Source organism: Eublepharis macularius, chromosome 7, assembly GCF_028583425.1.
Source record: "Eublepharis macularius isolate TG4126 chromosome 7, MPM_Emac_v1.0, whole genome shotgun sequence".
Taxonomy (NCBI): domain Eukaryota; kingdom Metazoa; phylum Chordata; class Lepidosauria; order Squamata; family Eublepharidae; genus Eublepharis; species Eublepharis macularius.
The window spans coordinates 87,937,790-87,958,164 of NC_072796.1; the positions used below are offsets into that span (position 1 = coordinate 87,937,790).

Sequence of the window (20,375 nt, forward strand, 5' to 3'; positions counted from 1 at the left end):
CAGAGCTGCTGTGATTGTTACAAGAGAACATGGAGTAGCTAGGAGTGCCATTGGATAAACAAAAGACTGAGGATCAGATGACATACTTAAGCATTCTGATTGACTCAGCACAAGGCACGTGCAGCCTGCCACAGGATAAGCTGGAAGTGTGATGGGGCAAAGTGGGGAGGGTACTGGAGGCAGCCAAGGGTACCCTAAAAGAGATCCAGTCTCTGTTGGGACAACTAAATTTCACTTGCAAGGTTTGTAGCACCAGGCAGAGCATTTTGTGCACAACTAGCCAGGTCCATGGCAGGAGTAGCCATGCTGCACCACCACATCCAGATCACCAGAGAGCTGAAGGCAGAGGGCGGATATGGAAGACATTCTTGTCAGACTTCAATGGCATCTCATTCAGGTGGGAGCCTATTGAGTTTGGGATGGCCATCCAAGCGCACTCCAATGCACTTGGGGTGTACTGGGAGGAGCGGTGGTGCACCCAGAGGTGGCCTGAGGCCTGGCAGGGGACTGGCATCCTTAGAAACCTGATGTTCCTGGAGTTCTTTCTGCTGCTGGTGGTGGTGACAGTCTGAAGTGACTGGAGTGACTGGTTTTGGAACAGGAAGGCTCTTTTTTGGTGCAACAATCAGGGAGTGGTAAAAGTGGTGAATCGGCAAACCTCTCACTCAGAGCAGGTCCAGTTTGTTCTAGTCTGCTTGCAACAAAACATTGAGTTTACAGCACGGCACATTGCGGGAGTGGACAACAACATCGCAGACACTTTATCTTGCTTTTAGGTGGAGAGATTCCAGGACCTGGCACCAGAGGCCAACTTGGTACCAACCCTCTTCCCAGAGGAGTTATGGGAGCTTGGGAACACCACATCATGCAGGGAATATTGAACTCACTAGCACCTTCCACCAGGCGAGCATACGTGGCAGCGATCTCAGCTTTCATGGCCTTCCTTGAGGGGAGGGTATGCACCCAAGACCATCAGGATGCATGTGGTAGCCATATATTTCTTCTGCAAGACGGAGGGTCCGCCAACAGTTTTCTGGCCAGGCGAGTGATTGCAGGTAGGGCACGCATGAGGCCACCCTACAAAGACACCAGGTGACCCATCACGGGGCATGTGCTGCAGGAGATACTGAACAACCTCCCCAAGGTCTGCTGTTTGAACTACAAGGCTGTGTTGTTCACGGCGGCCTTCAAACTGGCATTCTACAGGGCCTTCCGGGTGGTATCAGCTTGGAACCAGTTAGGGAGGGCCCTGGAAGTGCAAGATGTTATGGTTACCAGCAGGGGCCTGCATGCCAAGATCCAGCATTCAAAAACTGACCAGGGGGGTGGGGAGCAGTGGTCCGGCTCCACAGAGCCAGAAAGGGGGCTCCCTGCTCTGTCAAGGCGGTTAAAGACTTCTTGGCCCTGTGTCCCCTGACCGCTGCTGGTGCACACAGATGGGGCGTTCCTCACCAGACTCCAATTCACAGCAGTGCTGAAGGCCAGCTTGCAGGCAGCAGGGTTCCCGCATGGAGAGTACAGCTGTCACTCATTCAGGATTGGGGTGGCTACCACAGCAGCAAGGCAGGGCTGCCAGCAAACCAGATACAAGCTATCGGACGGTGGGCCTCCAAGGCCTATCTGGGTTATGTGCGGAGTGAAGGAAGATCTAACACCTGTATTTTCTAATTGCAGATGCAGCAGTTCCCCTGAGAGGCACAGCTGGTGAACCTGGGGTGCCAGGAAAAGCAGAGGCAGAAAAGGGGGCTGCTGGGCCCCCCCCAGGTGATCAAAATGGGGACACTCAAGGCTGTTTGTGCCAGTCTCCTGTCTAGGGGCCAGGAAAGAATTTTTCCCCGCAAAGGCCAGATTGGCCGAGGTCCCTTGGAGGGTTTTTCACCTTCCTTTGGGCTGTCAAGGTTGAGGATCACTTGAGGGATGAGAGAGTGGCTCCAACTTTACCACAAGCTTGTTTAAGCATTGGCGGGAGTCAGGCTCCAGACCCTCCTCCTGTGGTGGTTTTGAGGTATTGGGCTGGATCCTGAAGGGGTGAGCAGGGCATAACGGGTGGCTCACCCCTGAAGAGTCAGGAGGCAAGGGCGGGACAGCATGGCTGGGGCCAAACACCACTTGCTCTCATGTGGGCCAACATTGGGCTGGGATGTCATGCATCGAACAGCACAGGACCTTTTGATGCGAGAGGATCCACAGCCCAGATGTCTGACCAATGCTCCAGCCTGCTTGTAACCAATAAAGTTGTGGCCATTCCAACCAAAACAGAGATGTCTGTGTATCATTGCTGGAACCCAGCCAAAACATAGCACGTAAGTGGCAAAGCAACCCAGGAGGTAGACCAATTCCAACAGGGGAAACAGTATGTGTGAGGACAGCTTTCAAGATACTTTACACTGTTAAACAACCTTACCTTTTTCATTAATTCCACAGCAGTTATATTTGGATCATATGGAATGGGTTCTCCAATATATGTCCGAAATTTGACTGGAAGTCCACCATATGGAGGAACCACTGGTAATCGTACATGTTCATATAACCATCTTGCAAACCCTGTTTTATTAAAGAAAGAAATGTCAATTTACATTCTATAAAAATGTAGATAAATTTAGCTTCATGAAATAAATAAAAATATCAAAACACTTTGAGTTTGTGTTTTGACACTACTTTGTGTTAACAAGAATCTGGAGACACAATCTGTACTCCACTGTGATACACACATGGAAATATCCCACTCACAAAAGGAGTTGCCGCTCACTTCCATGAAAATGAGATCTCCACACACATTTCCTTTTGTGCATACAAAACTGCCCCAAATGAAATGTATGTGGAGATCTCACTTTTATGGAAGTGAGTGGCAACTAGAGATGGGCACGAACTGCATTACGAACTTCAAAAACCCATGAAAATGGTGATTGTGCGATCACGATCCAGTGGTTCGTGATTGTCCACGGCCAACGAACCAGTGTTCGGAAGAGGCCTGGTTCAGTGCATTCGGCCACGGTTCGGGAAGACAGACAGTCAGGCACCAGCAATCAATTCCCCTGGCAACGGAGCCGGGGGAATGCCCGGCATTCGGGTTTCCTTCTGTCACCCTGGAAACCTGAATGGAAGTCCAGCTTACCTTGATTGGCAGGTCTTCCTTCCAACCACTGAGCTGCAAAGCAGTTACAAGTTGGGAGAAGACACCCAGGGGAGGGAGGGGGGTGTCCTGTAGCCATGGGCACTCCAATCTCATCCCTGCAAACCCTGATAGGCAGCTCTGATGGCCAAACACAGACCTCCTGCATTGCTCAATGGAACCTGTGCTTATAAATAGCCGTGGGCTCACAGGCTGGGTTTCACTTTCAGTGAGCATTGGAGTGGGACAGAGCTCTTGCTTGCCACTTGCTAGCCTTTGAGGAGAGAGACTGAGAGTATAATTCAGCTTGGATTTGGGAGTTTCCTGGGGGCCTTGGATTGGATCCCTTTTGCAATCTTGTCCAAACTTGGGTGATAGCTGTAGGAGAGCCTGCAAAAGACTCCCCAGGAATATAGGCTCTCTAAGTGCCATGGGGGGGCGTTCTACACCCAATGAACCACAAACTGGTTCGGCAATGGAAAATGTTCATTGCGGTTCGCGATCTCGGGATCGTCATCGGCACCAAACCGCAAACCACTGGTTCATTAATTTTTTTTGGTTCATGCCCATGTCTAGTGGCAACTTCTTTTGTGAGTGGGATATCTCCATGCGTGTATCACAGTGGAATACAGATTGTGTCTCCAGACTCTCATTGGCACAAAGTAGTGCATACAAAGCTGCCCATTACTAGTACATCTGTTAGGGCACAGAGAGTATGTCCGACTCTTTACTTAGGTATTGCCCTCCTGATGCAACTGCAGAAGTATTTTTATCATTTGACAGTATCAAAACTCAGAAGAGTTTTTATTCTGGCAAGAATGAATGCCTTTCCTTTGCCGTTTTGGAGGGTAGATACAAGAAAGTACCATATACTAACAGAACATGCAGGTGTCCATATGATAAAACTGAAAACATTGAACATATGATTAGAGAGTGTCCCATATTTAATGAGTTGAGAGCTAGCTTAATCACATCTCAACTTAAAAATATGGAACTACCTAATATGAGAGTGCAGGTGACATGGTTACTGTTGGATACAAATGATTCTGTTACTCTTTCTGTGGCAAAATATTTAGGGACAATTATTAAATATCAGATAAATAGCATTAAGTAAGGGTCTTCTCATTTTAATTTCTGCTTATGGCGATAGCCATATGAGCAGTGACAGACAGACAGACAGAAAGCTACCCCTATCATCAAAATTAGTGGAGAATTCTTTATAAGCTTGAAATTAGTGGAGACTCTGCACCTCAAAAGCTCCCTACACTGGAAGGACTGGTTCCACTTTAAAGGAATCTGCTCTTTCAAGACAAGGCAACTGTTCTTCAGAACCAAAAGGAACATCGCTTTGCACTTGTGAAAATCAGAACATTTTTTGATTTTACTGGACTTGGACTTCCTCTCCTCCCTGAATTTAGAGCTTTTGTTAAAACTTATTTCTAAACCCAGGTAGTTACAGCTGCAGTTAAATAATAATAAATTTGTTTCAGCAATTTCTGTTTCAGGACACAAGCAGCCAAATTCAGAAACATGTGCAAAACATTAAATGCATATATTTACCTTCTATGTTTGCAAAGTCCTGTTCTCTTCAATGTTGGTGAAAGTATGTGTGAAGCAGCAAAGACATGTATCTAAGTATTTTTATGAGATGAAACTAAAATTGTATTTGTGAGTATTTGAACTGCTGCACAATCATACTAACAAATATTTTCATTTGGATATTATTCAATATCCAATATAGACCTCCTTTTTAAAAAAACATGAAGCTGGGAATTCAGATAAACCAGTACACCTATTGGTACATTAGTATAATGAGATAGCAATATTCTACTCCTGATTTTTGTAAAATATTTTTTTTTAAAAAAATCCTGTTGGCCCAGGGAAGTGGGACATATCACTTCTGGAGTATCATGGCAGGGAAACTGCTAAGAAACCTGCCATATGGAAGCCCCATTGCTGCTGTGCTTTATCTGCAGTTGCTCCAAATTGTGTTCCTGTGCAGAAGACATGAGAGTTACACCTTTCTATGCTCATTGTGGACTTTAAAGGGTGCAACTCTGTTTAGGATTGCATTGCATAACTGATAATAATGCAAAATTGCTATTTGCATGCTATTTAAAATAGCTTTTAAAGTTAAAATTTTGGGATACAAATTAAAATAGTAATGCATAAAAAGCATTTCTTACTGTTATTTCCAAAGGTCCTAAATCCTTCACGTACATTTTGAGTATACATCGGAATTACAGGCTAAAGAAAGAAAGAAAATGTAATAATATGATTTCTAAAGTCTATAAAATACCCATTCCTTGAAGAAATGTGTGCAATTTGTGTATGTCTTTTTTCTCCAAAACATAAGGGTCCTACAAATCCCACCAACCTATTAAGCACATCCTACATGCCTTCCCTCTGATCTACCCAACCAGTTTAGCCTATGATAGCCACTGTTATGCGCCATGATAGCTAAATAGAACTTTCTTGTTCAGAGGCAGTATTCTTTTGCATAGACATTCCAGGGACAAACAGCAGGTGAAGATTCTCATTTTCATGTCTTACTTGTGAGCTTCTAGAATTATCTGCTCATCTACTGTTGGAAATAATACAGGACTAGATCTTGGTCAGACCATGCACCAAGATGTTTAAAAAGGTCAAGAGACAGAGTAGCCACTGTGGCTCATCCAACAGCAGGTAACATTATGCCAAGAGGCAATACCAATGCACAACCATTGTTCCTGAAGACCCTACTATTACCAGATGTAGCAAAAAAACCTGTAAACATATTCACACTAAACCTTGAGCAGAGGTAAGAGGTAAGGAGAGCACTATGGTTGCCAGGCATGGAGATGAGACTGGAAACTTATGACTGGTATCATCCCCAGTGCAATCTGGAAGTGACATCATCACACAGAGGATGATGTTCTAGCATTCTAGAATGCCTCCCAATGTGATGGTCTCCGTTTCAGATTGCAGTGGAAGTTGCAAACACAGTAGAAGACAGAAGCAAGATTCAATGTGATTTTGACAGACTGGAAAACTGGGCTAAAACTAACAAAATGAATTTCAATAAAGATAAATATAAAGTTCTGCATTTAGGTAGGATAAATCAAAGGCATACTTATAGGATTGGGGAAATCTGTCTTGGCAATAATACATGAGAAAAGGATCTAGGGGTCTTAGTAGATCATATGCTGAACATGTCTCAGCAATATGATGCTGTAGCTAAAAAGGCAAAAACAATTTTTGGCTCTATCAATGGAAGTAGTGTCCAGGTCATGTGAGGTGCTTTACTCTGCTCTGGTTAGACCTCATTTGGAGTACATTTGGAGGGAAACAAAGATGTCCTCCAACAAAGGGCATTTGGAGGGCAACATTTGTTGCTCATCTGCTCTGGTTAGACCTCATTTAGAGTACTTTTTGAGGGCAACAAAGATGATGAGGCGTCTGGAGACTAAGTCTTATGAGGAAAAGTTGAAGGTGCTGGGTATTTTTAACCTGGAGAGAAGGCGACTGAGATGTGATATGATAGCTCTCTTCAAGTATTTGAAGGGCTGTCACATAGAGGATGGAACAGAGTTGTTTTCTGTTTCCCCAGTGAGTTGGACCAGAAACAATGGGTTAAAATTAAAGCAAAAAAGGTTTTGGCTAAATACTAGGGAGAACTTCCTGACAATTGGAGCGATTCCTCAGTGGAGGTGGCTTCTTTGGGAAGTGGTGGGCTCTCCTTCCTTGGAGCTATTTAAGAAGAGGCTGAATGGTCATCTGACAGCTATGATGATTCTCTGACTTAATATGAATATACACAGATCAAGAGAGGGAGTGCATGAAGGGATGAGATGGAGCTTGTCTCTCTTAGCCATTTCTTAGATGCCCAGGGTAATGCCAATTGGCATTTTAGGGTCAGGAAGGAATTTTCCTCTCAGCCAGATTAGCCAGGGATCCTGAAGGGTTTTTGCCTTCCTCTGGGCATACAGCAGGGGTCACCGACAGAAGAGTGGGGGTAGCTGTGAATTTCTTGCGTTGTGCTGGAGGCTGGACTAGATGACCCTTGGTGTGCTTTCCAGCTCTGTTTCTATGTTACTTCATACTGGCCTGCTGAGTGATGGAGGGCAACAGCAGCAAGAAATGGGACATCTCCCATGAAAGTCTTGCCAGCTATCTTCATTGGCTTCAGAGCTGGAATTAGAGAAATCTCTTAAGTGGCAGCTATCGCCTGAAGAAAGATTAGGAAGAAGGTGGTATTAAACAGAAACTGAATGGGAATGTCAGTGTACCTCTTGAGTAATGATGTTCACTGCACTTGTTGTATGTGCTATTTGTTTTATGTAATAAATCTTAGCCAAATGAAACAACCTGCACATGCCTTGTCTTGCCAAATGAATGTTGCAGTTTCACGTTCAGTCATGCACAGAAAGCCTGTGTATCTAGTTCTGCTAATGAAAAGCTCTTTGTAGGTGATCTTTTGTGCTTAAGGAGGTTCTGATATGACAGCATGATCAAACTATTCAAGATCATACTGTTCAATCATTTAAAAAGTCATTTATTAAATTACTTCTCAGTTATTGCAGAAGGTAGCAAGTATGACAGATCCCTCTAATAATCACAGTTGTGCTATAGCTACATGAGCTTGACTCTCAAAAGCTTATACCCCTGGAAAACCTTGATGGTCTTTAAGGTGCTACTGGACTTGAACCTTGAATGTGACTGTTTGCGTTCTTTTCTTCAGAAAAAGCAGTACTATCCCTGTTTTCTTTTGGGTTTTGCCTCCAGGCTGTCAAGACTAGAGATGGGCACGAAACACATTATGCACTTCAAAAACCCACAAAAATGGCGATCGCGCGATTGCGATCTGGCGGTTTGTTATTGGCCACAGCCAACAAACCAGCATTCGGGAGAGGCCTGGTTCGGTGTGTTCGGTTGCGGTTCGGGAAGCCAGACACTCAGGCGCCAGCAATTAATTCCCCTGGCAACAGAGCCGGGGGAATGCCTGAACTCTGTCTGTGCTCCTTCTGTCGCCCTGGAAACCTGAATGGAAGCCCAGCTTACCTTCATCGGCAGGTCTTCCTTCCAACCACTGAACTGCAAAGTGGTTACAAGTTAGGAGAAGACACCCAGGGGAGGGAGGGGGAAGGGGGTGTCCTGTAGCCACGGGCACTCCAATCTCATCCCTGCAAACCCTGATAGGTAGCTCTGACGGCCAAACACAGACCTCCTGTGTTGCTCAGTGGAACCTGTGCTTATAAATAGCCATGGTATCCCAGGCTGGGTTTCACTTTCAGCGAGTAGTGGAGTGGGACAGAGCTCTTGCTTGCCACTTGCTAGCCTTTGGGGAGAGAGACTAATTCAGCTTGGATTTGGAAGATAGGGATCTATCTCCTCTGGTTCCAGGGCTGCTGCCTGGCTCTAGGGCCAAGCTCAGTGGGCACCTCGGCTGAGGGCTCACATTGATTATTGATCAGGGCCTGATCGGGTCAGGTCTGTGGGAATGCTGGGCTAGGGCTCTAGTCCCTCCTTCCCTTTGGTGACAGGGCTGCTGCCAGGCCCTGTTGCCAAGCTCGGTGGGCACCGGCTGACGGCTCACATAAGTGCCTGATCTGTTCAGGTCTGTGGGAGTGGTGGGCTAGGGCTCTAGTCCCTCCCTCCCTCTGGTGCCAGGGCTGCTCCCAGGCCCTGGGGCCAAGCTCAGTGGGTACCTCGGCTGAGGGCTCACATTGATTATTGATCAGGACCTGATCGAGTCAGGTCTGTGGGAGTGGTGGGCTAGGGCTCTAGTCCCTCCCTCCATCTGCTGCCAGGGCTGCTGCCTGGCTCTGGGGCCAAGCTCAGTGGGCACCTTGGCTGAGGGCTCACATTGATTATTATTAATCAGTGCCTGATCGGGTCAGGTCTGTGGGAGTGGTGGGCTAGGGCTCTAGTCCGTCTCTCCCTCTGCTGCCAGGGCTGCTGCCTGGCTCTGGGGCCAAGCTCAGTGGGCACCTTGGCTGAGGGCTCACATTGATTATTGATCAAGACCTGATCGAGTCAGGTCTGTGGGAGTGGTGGGCTAGGGCTCTAGTCCCTCCCTCTCTCTGCTGCCAGGGCTGCTTCCTGGCCCTGGGGCCAAGCTCAGTGGGTACCTTGGCTGAGGGCTCACATTGATTATTGATCAGGACCTGATCGAGTCAGGTCTGTGGGAGTGGTGGGCTAGGGCTCTAGTCCCTCCCTCCCTCTGCTGCCAGGGCTGCTGCCTGGCTCTGGGGCCAAGCTCAGTGGGCACCTTGGCTGAGGGCTCACATTGATTATTGATCGAGACCTGATCAAGTCAGGTCTGTGGGAGCCAGCGAGCGGCCAGACCCCCTGCCCCCTGAGGGGAGGCAGCTCAATGCCACCTCCCCGTGCCCACCAGGCCCGGTAGCCACTATCATCAACCACATTCCTGCTGTCACAGGGAATACCAGCATGCTCTTCTTTGGCCTGGTGGGCAGGCACATGGGGGCTGCTGCCAGCGAGTGGCCAGACCCCCTGCCCCCTGAGGGGAGGCGGCTTGACGCTGTCTCCCCGTGTCCGCCAGGTCCACCAGCCGCCCCCAGTACACACCTTCCAGCCTGCGCTGGGAATACCAGTGCACGCCTTTTTGGCCTGGTGGGTGGACACATGGGGGGTGCCGCCGGTGAGTGGCCAGAACCCCCACCCCCTTAGGGGAGGTGGCTCATCACCATTTCCCTGTGCCCGCCAGGCCCGGCGGCCACCGCCAGTACACACCTTCCTACATAGCTGGGAATACCAGCGCGCTCTTCTTTGGCCGCCTCCCCGTGCCTGCCAGGCCCGGTGGCTGCCCCCAGTACACACCTTCCAGCCTGCGCTGGGAATACCAGCATGCTCCTTTTTGGCCTGGTGGGCAGGCACATGGGGGGTTCCGCCGGTGAGCGGCCAGACCCCCTGCCCCCTGAGGGGAGGTGGCTCATCGCCATTTCCCCGTGCCTGCCAGGCCCAGTGGCCGCCGCCAGTACACACCTTCTACATAGCTGGGAATACCAGCACACTCTTCTTTGGCCTGGCAGGCAGGCACATGGGGGCTGCCACCGGTGAGTGGCCAGACCCCCCGCCCCCTGAGGGGAGGCGGCTCGACACTACCTCCCTGTGCCTGCCAGGCCCGGCAGCCGTCCCCAGCACACACCTTCCGGCCTGTGCCAGGAATACCAGTGCGCTCCTTTTTGGCCTGGCAGGCAGGCACCCACCTTCCTACAGAGCTGGGAATACCAGAACACTCCTTTTCAGCCTGGTGGGCGGGCATATGGGGGGTGCTGCTGGTGAGCGGCCAGACCCCCTGCCCCCTGAGGGGTGGCAGCTTGTCGCCATCTCCCCGTGCCCACCAGGCCCGGCAGCCACTGTTGACACACACCTTTTGTACACTGGGCCAACGTCAACCAGTGGCTCTAATTGTATTGAGTGGGAGTTTCCTGGGGCCTTGGATTGGAGAGGGTATAACTCCAAGATCCCTTTTGCAATCTTGTCCAAACTTGGGTGATGGCTGTAGGAGAGCGTGCAAAAGACTCCCCGGGAATATGGGCTGTGTAAGTGCCAGGGGGGCCGTTCCTTGCCCAACAAACCGCAAACTGCGAACTGGTTCGGCAATGGGAAATGTACGTTGTGGTTCGCGATCTCGGGATCATCATCGGCACCGAAGCATGAACTGCTGGCTCGTTAAATTTTTTTGGTTCGTGCCCATGTCTAGTCAAGACCAAGCTGTCATGAATTAATCATTAAGGGAAAATAAAATGTATTGTCGAAAGTTTTCATGGCCGGAGAACGATGGTTGTTGTGGATTTTCTGGGCTGTATAGCCATGGTCTTGGCATTGTAGTTCCTGACGTTTTGCCAGCAGCTGTGACTGGCATCTTCAGAGGTGTAGCACCAAAAGACAGAGGTGACACTGAGAGATCTCTGTTTTTTGGTGCTACACCTCTGAAGATGCCAGTCACAGCCGCTGGCGAAACGTCAGGAACTACAATGCCAAGACCACGGCTATACAGCCCAGAAAATCCACAACAACCCAAAATAAAATGTGTGATGAGACATCATATGGCAAGTTTCATCACCTTTGCAAGCAGTAACCAGCGAAGTACCAGCAGTAGGTGAGCTCACAATATGATGATGACACTTCCTATATTTTGTTTTCCATAAGACATTACTAGGGAAGAAAGAAGCAGGAAATATGAGTCTGCTGCTTTTAGTATCAACCATGCTTTGTCTGCAACATCTAGATTCCACTTTGATTTCCTGTTGTCAAACTAGCCTAATAGCATAGCTGGGTCAAGGCAGGAACAGTGATGGTAGAAGCAATCTTTCAGAAGTGAAGAATATGTAAAGCATATATAGAGAAATCAGAGGTTGCTGTGAGTTCTGGGATGTTAGACTAGAGAGAAAATAGTATTTGACTTCAATTGACTTCAAAAGTGTAACTCTCCTTAGGACGGCACTAACAATTCACTGTGGTTTATAAACATTTATTTTTTCTGGTAAAACAGGATTTGGAAACATTACAAAAACCAACAGAATCTGAAATAATAGGGAAACAAAGGTTCACAACATGGAAAACTAAGCCTCTATTGTTTCACCTCCAGATATCTTTAACATTACTGCTTGACTTCAGCCAAACTAGTCATTACAACTAGACTTGATACAATTTTGAGAATTAAATGATCTGTTATGAAGTGGAACTCCAAGAAGGTGGAGTAGGAAGGTCAAGCTACCATCATTGTGCTCCAGTTGGTTCTGATTATGTTTAGTTACTTCTTCTGTGGTGAGTACTTCCTATGTGAAGTACATTAAAAGACAAGAAACTACTTTCATGGTTTCAATGGGAAATTCTTAGGCATATGTCTCTCTCTTGTTGAAATGGGACTCCAAAGTGATAAACTTTTGCTGAACTGTATCCTCTATAATATTTCCCTATCTTTCAACTATTTAGTAATTATGTAGTCCCTTAATTATTTGTATATTATATATTAATGCTAATATAAATATATTCACAAATAGCTAACTTTTAATGATCTGTTGGTCCTTTGCCTTTTTGATTTGTGTGTTTCTAGTTAATTCCTCATTGATTTCACTGAAAACATAGGGTGCCATTACTTATCTCTCTATGTGTTATAATGGTAGAACATCTATGGAGCTTATGTACTGTAGAAAAAGTAACATTTCATGTTGAAAAAGCCACTGAGTTAAATAGAAATTAAATATTATACACACACACAAAGCACATGAGTGGTTGAGAAAACAAATAAAGAGTGAATGGGTTAAGTATGGGAGAATACTGGACCTGTCTCCTGCCAGAAGTACAGAACTGAGGCATCATATGTTAGTTTCACAGTTCTATAATATGAATCCTCCCCAGGTAGGGTTGCTAGGTGTCCTATTTTCACTCAGACAGTCTGGTATTTTCTTGGACTATCTACAAGAAATGGAGTGAAAATACTGGACACCTGGCAACCCGATTCCCACACCTAAGCTGCTCCCCTCTGCCATGGGTGTGGGGCAGAGAAGCCCCCCTCCTATTATTTCCTTTCCCCCATCCCAGGTTAGAGTGGCCTGTCACCCCACAGGCTTGGTTACCTGACAGCTGCAGTCCCAACACCTGTCTACCTTCTGCCTCCATCCCTCATCAGCCTCATATAGACAGTATGCTGGAGGCACAAGGCTCAGATGCCAGCCTTGGGCACTAAAGCATGCTGGCCAGAAATGGAAGTGCCCCACCCTCTCACTTGCTGCATCTCTATCATCTTCTTCCTTCTTCCAGGAGTAAGGCAAGGCTTTGAGGCGCAGGCTGGCCATACTGGGGGACATGGGTACATGTCTTGCTGGGAGGTGTAGTTTAGAGAACAAGAACATGCTCCTTGTACCCATTATAGACTAATAATAAAGTGGCTTTCCTTCCCATCCTTAGCTGAGCTCTAGAGGTTTTTTAATTAAAACATTTATATATAATTTACCTGATGAACCACCACTATCTCATGTTTCAACCTTCCCAATTAGATTTCTAACACTTCAAGCTTCTCTGCCCTGTGAAACAAGCTCCTTTTAAATGCCCATGGGTCAGAGATGGCCCGGATGCTTTTCTCCACTTCTCTCCAGTAGTGTCCAAAGTTCCTCTCGCCATCTCCACACCTCTGTTTCCTCCTCACAACAACCCTGCAATGGAGGAGAGGCCAAAAGCACAGGATCCGCTCGGTCTCCCAGGGAGCTGCCCCTGGCTAAGTGCACTTCTGGACACCAAAGGCTCTGTTGAGCCCTTGTGGAAGCTTCCCTAGATGTGGTTTTGGCAGTTGAGGGTGGGAGGGCTTCCTCCTGCCTCCTCTCCCCTCTCCTCCACACAGTAAGGTCCCTGCCCAGCAGCACTGATCACTGCTGGCAGTGTAATGCTGTCACTTCTGGAAGTGACATCATCATGCTAGGGCCAGAAGCACACCCCCCCCCCATGTCCAGTACTTTTGCAGAGGTCATCTGGCAACCCTACCAGCAGGAGAAATGGAACTTCCCTGCCTCTCTCTCTTCTGCAACCATCTGTGGCCCTTGAAGTGTTGCCCAAAAGAACCAGGAGAACCTGCAGTGGGAGAAGGAGCCTTCCTACTCTCAGAAAACAGGGTCTGGATCCAAGCCTCCACCTTTTACTCAAAGTTTGGCCAAGCAGAGACAGTGGTCATGGTGATGCTATTTATTTCTTAGTAAAATATATATCTTGCCTTTTTGTTAACTAGTGTCAACCCTAAAGGACAAAGCAATAAAAATCACCAATAAAACATATTAAAACAACATTACCATTCATTGCAATGGCTCTTGTACCAGAACATCTTGGAAGATTCTCTTCAGAGTTTATAAAAATAAAACCATCCTGTTTGGATGGAGGCATGTATCATTATGAATACAAAGGCCTACGCAGAGTGCAACATCCTTCTATCTGTTTTTTTTCCCTGGACTTAGCAGAAGAGCAGTGATCCCTGAGCATGAATCAGTCTGGATAAAATTAAAGAGTCATCTTTGGGTAGCTTTAGAGTTGATGATTATTAATAAAACTCTAAATGACTGGGGTATAGAATCTATAAAGGACATTTCCCACGTGTTCCTGATCATCCTTTTGGGTTATGTGAGTTCCTGTGCCTCTACTAGGTGGGGGGAGGGGTAGTGTGAGGTAAGTGATAGCTGGAAGAACAGTCTTTCAGTTGTGGCACCCCAACTACAGAACGCCCTACCCATGCATACATGACAGCAGATTTGTTGTCTTTCAGGTACCAGGTAAAGATATTTTATTCTCTCAGATGAGTGCTTTTGTCTTTTCCCACAGTATTGTGATTTTGTATTAGGGGCTGTAGTTTTTATTGCTTCTGTTAAATTTCTGGGTTTAATATTCCTTGTGTGCAGTGCCGGCGCGCACATTGAGGCCAGGTAGGTGGTGGTTTCAGGGTGCGAGGGCACCGGAGGGGGTGTTGGGGTGGAGGCGCGTGCCACAGAGCTGGTGTGGCTGGGCCGCAGCTGTTGCAGCCAGCCAGCCCCGTGCCACTGCCGCCGCCACATGCCCCCAGCCGGGCGCAGCAGCCACGAGCCGCTGCTGGGGTGGCATGCGGAGCGCGGAGCAGCCTCCGCCCGCCACCCCAGCCATCCGCTGGCCAATGCCCCCAGCTTGTGCTGCGTGATGACATCCTCGCGTGATGACATCATCACGAGTTTGTGGCGCGCGTGGGGAGGGGGTGGCCGCAGGCACCAGAAACCCTGGCGCCGGCAGTGCTTGTGTCTATTTTATTTTCTGCTTTTTTAATGTTGTTTGGTGGGCAATATTTTATTATTGAGATTTTAATTGCTCTTAATATGTTGCTAGTCATTCTGGGAATGAGTCTTTTGACTAAGGGTGAGATGCAAATGGGCCCTTCCTCATCTTCCAAAGAGCAGCAGGAAAGCTTCACTTGAGGTAACAATTTAATTTCAATCCTAACTTAACTTTCATTTACCACAAATATTTGAGGTAAGTCACTATTTAGTTTAAACATGACCTTACTCATATTAACAAAGGCCAGGAAAGAAAAACAGTAACTCAAGTGAGTGAGTATATTTATGTAAGAAAACATGTTGTTGCTCTTGCTTTGAACATATCTTGTTCAAAAAAAATATGGACATATACTCATGTTGCACGGTACTTACCACTTTAGCATTTAGGGCCACTTCAGCAAATCCCTTACGTTTTCGCCATACAAGTTTGTATGATTGATCACTGAAAAGTGCTTCTCGAACTCCCCCTGGTGAAATTCCCACTAGATGACCATTTTTTAGAGCATTTAAACATTCTTCCTTTGTACCATGCATAATACCCATCAGATCCATTAGTGGTTTAAGACCTGTAAGAATTAAGTAATGTGTAAATCATGCAATAACATACAAGAGCTTAACATCTGCATTCAACGTTGCATTGACATTTGCTTAGGCTGCAGAATAATTTTCTTTGTCAGATGAGACAAAAAAGAATGGACAAAAGGAAATACTTTTTTATACAATGAGTGATTAAAATGTGGAATTTGCTACCGGAAGATATGATGGCTACAAGAACAGGCAGCTTTGAAAGGGTATTAGACAGATTCATGGAAGATCAAGATGACTAATGGGAACCTCCATGTTCAGAGGCAATAAACCTCTAAATACCAGTAACAGGAGGCAACATCAAGGGAAGGCCTTGTCCTCTATGCCCTGTTGTTGGCTTTCAAGAGTAACTGGATGGCTACTATGTGAGACAGGATATTATACTAGATGGACCAACAGTCTGACCCAGCAGGGTTCTTCTTATATACTTTTGTATGTTCTTATGGGAAGAAAGATTCAAGTGCCTGGCTATGTAATTCAGGTTCCAAAAATCCATAATAATTAAGAAGATGAATAAGGAAAGCTTTAATAAGAAACCTCTGTCATGGGCCAGCCTGGGCTCAGTGATAGCAAGGACTCCTCAGGAGGAGAGGAATCCCATGTAGCCAGTCCTGACTCATAACCTGCAAGTTGATCAGAGTTCACAAGCCAGCAGCTGGGGCAGAGCCACCAACACTTCATAACACTGATACAACAGGTGAAGTTCAGCCAGTCATTTCCAGCCCTCCAGGATCACCCACACCCTTAGAACACCTTAGACGGAGGCAAAAAATAGAACTACAGGGGAGATGACACAGTGGCCCAAAGCCAGCTGCCCAAAGCCAGCTACTTGCTGATGACAGCAGCAAATAGCCACAGGGTAGCCCCCAAGCAGCTGGCTGCAAACACGGCCCTTTAGCACAGGGCTATAAAAATCAAGCACGGGGAACAGCTGGGCATGAAAGCAACAAGTCAGAATCTCCCAGCCCCTGCAACCACAACATTGGGCCCTGCCTTGTTTCCTGTGACTCTCTGGACTGTACCTTGTCTCTGCCTACGTCATGCCCATGGACCTACTGGTGACTCACCACTGCACCTCTAGACCTTGCTATTTGGACCTACCCTTGGACCAGTCTACAGATAGCTTTTGTCTTTGTGCCCTGACCTTGGAATGGACTTTGAACATGGCACTTGAGCTGGCACCCGGATCTGCCACCATGGCCTGCCATCCTGGCCCAGCCCACGACAACTTCTATCTTTACACATTTATTTAACTGGAGCTAGTGGTCAAGATGTCAGTATGTGAAGATTTAGGCTATTTCTGATGAGACATTTTTCTAAACATATGGTTAAAGAGCTGTAAAAATCATTAACTAAACCCAGATATAGAGAAGAGTTTTACCAGAATAATTCATCTGGTACTATGCTAGATATTCTGTAAAAATATAACAAATTAGGATTCATCTACTTTTATGCACCTATGGTAATCAACTCATGCCAACATTTTGCAAAAGATTGTATTACAGAATTCACCTTTTACTATAGAAATGGTGTGGCAGTACTGCAGCTCTGTTGCCAAAGTAAATCACTGGATGTGCAGACTTTTGCTCTATAGATGAGCAGAATGTATTGAGCGTAGACTTTGAAGATTCATGTGTATGAGGATTATTAATTGTAGGGATTTGGACTGTATTTGGGGGTAGAGGAACTAAGGGGGGGGGAGGATAGAGGAAATTCTCCCACTCTGCCAAAAGACATCCACATGGTGGTGATGGAAATGGGACTCCCATTTCTCAAAATCTTCCATGAAGCAGCTACCAAGATTTTAGCTACACATCCCTTATCTTCATTTTATCTTTCATTTCATTGTTTCCTACATTAAAGAACTGATAGACATGGAAGTTTGGGGTTACTCAAAGCTCATTAAAGACATGTATCTGTGAAGATGCACTAAAGAGTAAAAGGGATGGTGTTTGAGTTAGAACCGAGTCAGAAAATGTGAGTTCAGTAAGGTCAAGAGGAAAAGATGAGAGCATGGAAAATCTGTAGGTTCTGTCATTTCACTTTACATTATGCATTTTTATGGCAAAAGATAATGTTGAGTGTTCTTCGAAAAATATCAAGAAAAGTTTAACACTATGGAAGTCAGTTTGCAAATTCTGCTGGACTAATGGGATTGGACCTTCTTTAGTAGGTTTAGCAAGGTTCAGGAAAAATTTCCAGCAATGAAATGTTTATAGAGTTAAGATTTATACATCTTAATTTTATGATTTTTTCAGTGTTGGATGAATTCAATGTTTTCCTAACACATACTAAACTTTGCAACTGCTGTGTAGTAGAAATCAGGTGGAATGACATTATTTAGATGCGTCCAGTATATTCGTTTATTTTCCTCATTTATACTGCACCTTTCTTCTCATTGGGGACCCAAAGTGGCATACATTGTTCTCCTCTCCTCCATTTTATATTCACAACAACCCTGTGAGGTAGGTTAGGCTGAGAGTGTGTGACTTGCCTAAGGACACCCAGTGACCTTCCATGGCAGAGTGGGATTTGAACTCAGGTCTCCTAGATCCCAGTCCCACTCTTACCACTATCCCAACTGGCTCTCAATCTAGTCATTAGACAAATTGTAATGAACAATGCCTCATAAATATTATGCTTGGACATAATCAGAAACTTAGTTTTGTTTGATTATCATAATGTAGCAATTGTAGAAGTCAAACATAAACTGCGGGAAAAACTGCCTTCTGAATTTACGCTGTAAAACAATAACTTCTCATAAATAATTGTACAGATTGGCTCAGTTTGATAATAAAGATAAAATGTGAGATGAGCCTGAAGAAAATAATAAACAAGAAATTTGTTATAAGTATCTATTTTGGATATGGGAGCTGACCTTTCCTTTATTCTTTTACAGTTTAACAGCAAAAAATTTACTTTAATGAACAGTGATGAATACCTGCTTAAAAAAACATCAATAATCACACGCAAACTCATGATCCATCATTTTAGTATTGTCCATTATATTCTTCTTACTAGCAAACTGACCCTATGAAAGGTGCTCCTGAAAGATCTACTACTTGGGGAAGTGGGGAGGGGGACTGAAGCAGTTTATTATTACTACACACATTATTCAATCTATAAAATCATATTAACAAAAATACATCACCTGGTAATTTGAAGACAAAATCATCCGCTACTGAGTAACAAAGTCTGCGCTTTAGAATAAAAAATCTAGATAAAAAGTACATGTAGTCTATAGGAATTGCTCCATGATAATAAATAATTAGACCAGGTCCATCTGGCAGGTTTTCTGTGCCATGTAGCTCATAACCTGTTTGGAATGCATAACACAAAAGGTTATTATTTCAAAAGATGTAACAACGATTAACTAAGCGATTGATTCTATTACAATGTGGGTTCAGTTCATACTACCCTTGCCAAGTACAGAATGATCCTGTATATGATTTTTCTCTGCCTATATTTTTATTCTGATATCCCACATTTTGGGTCATGTTACCAAACATTAAATAAACTATGTAGATCAGGTACAAGTGCTCCAGTTTTCTCTGCCTGTGATGTCTGTCCCATTCATTTTTGAGGGAGACTATACTTCTTCCAGAACTTCCTCATTCATTTGATGGAAACAACATGCGTTTTTCTTTTATTCAGCAGATTTTCTGCATACACTGAAAAGAATGGGACAGTATCTACATATAAGACTTCTGTAATTTATTTAAACATTTGTAAACCTGCTTTCTCCAGAAAACTGGGATCCAAGGTAAATAACAAGATAAAACAATCCAAAACATCAATAAAAGCAACTGAAAACAATGTCCAACAGTTTACAAAAACTTGCAACAACCCACCAGAAAAATATGACTAAATACTATGACTCTACAGACAATTTTCAACTAAATAGCCAAATAAATCTAAGTCTTCACTATTCTGTGCTCTCTTGGGTTTGGAAAGTGCCATCAAGTTGCAGCTAACTTATGGCAACCCCTCATGGGGTTTCAAGACACAAGACAAACAGAGGTGGTTTGCCATTGACGGCCTCTGCATAACGACCCTGGTCTTCCTTGGTAGTCTCCCATCCATTTACTAACCAGGGCTGATACTCCTTTGCTTCCGAGATCTGTTGAGCTTGGTCTAGCCTGAGCAAGTTCAACCAATTGCTCTTCTAAACAACTAGCATGCTCTGTCAGATCTGAGTCAAGATTTTTGTCAACAGTGCTCTATACATCTCCTGTTTTTTGTTCACCCGTAGTGTAGACTATGGAGCCGGGCTTCTGCATTAGTGGAAAGTGTGCCAGGGAGCAATTCTGTTTAATGTTTGAAGGAGCTAACATTCTGGTACAAAGCATCACTTCAAACAGCCAATATTCAGATCCCTGAAATCCCCGGAAACATCTTGGAATCTCCTGAGATCTAACAGCCACCAGAGGGAGACCATCCCAACTAGTCCCTTGCAGGGAAGTAGAGCCACCCTCATGTTAAGCAGGTAATAACTGGACTATGGCATATGCTGGATGCCCAGCCCCTCTAGTCATGCAAGCCAGATCAATACACTCCTCCAGCACCAAATCATATGATTTTATTCAATGTTGCTCTGGCATTGCACAACATCAAGGTCAAATCAGGGATAAAGTCAGAAGTCAATCTTCTGGGTGGTTTGATTCCCCACTCCTCTACTTGAAGCCAGCTGGGTGATCTTGGACTAGTCACAGCTCTCTGGAGCTCTCTCAGCCCTACCCACCTCACCAGGTGATTGTTGTGAGGATAATAACAACATCTTTTGTAAACCGCTCTGAGTGGGCATTAAGAAGTCTTTCACACTCGGCCTTTACAGAGCATTCATTACCGTTTCACATCCCACGTTTTTCTGCCTTGTACATTTCCGA

At 45.5% G+C, this 20,375-nt stretch overlaps 1 protein-coding gene across 3 annotated transcripts in view; it reads right to left on the bottom strand.

Annotated features, from left to right (window-relative positions):
• Positions 1 to 20,375, bottom strand: part of LOC129333118 (transmembrane protein 68-like) — a 31,530-nt gene that overhangs the window by 5,836 nt on the left and 5,319 nt on the right. For 2 of the 3 annotated variants that reach the window (XM_054984540.1, XM_054984541.1), the window contains exons 3-6: positions 18,641 to 18,805; positions 15,277 to 15,470; positions 5,299 to 5,359; positions 2,405 to 2,544 (exon numbers count right to left, since the gene is read on the bottom strand). In XM_054984540.1, coding sequence (XP_054840515.1) covers positions 2,405 to 2,544; positions 5,299 to 5,359; positions 15,277 to 15,470; positions 18,641 to 18,805 — 560 coding nt within the window. The remainder of the gene's footprint in view (positions 1 to 2,404; positions 2,545 to 5,298; positions 5,360 to 15,276; positions 15,471 to 18,640; positions 18,806 to 20,375) is intronic. The other variant, XM_054984542.1, reaches the window with a different exon arrangement.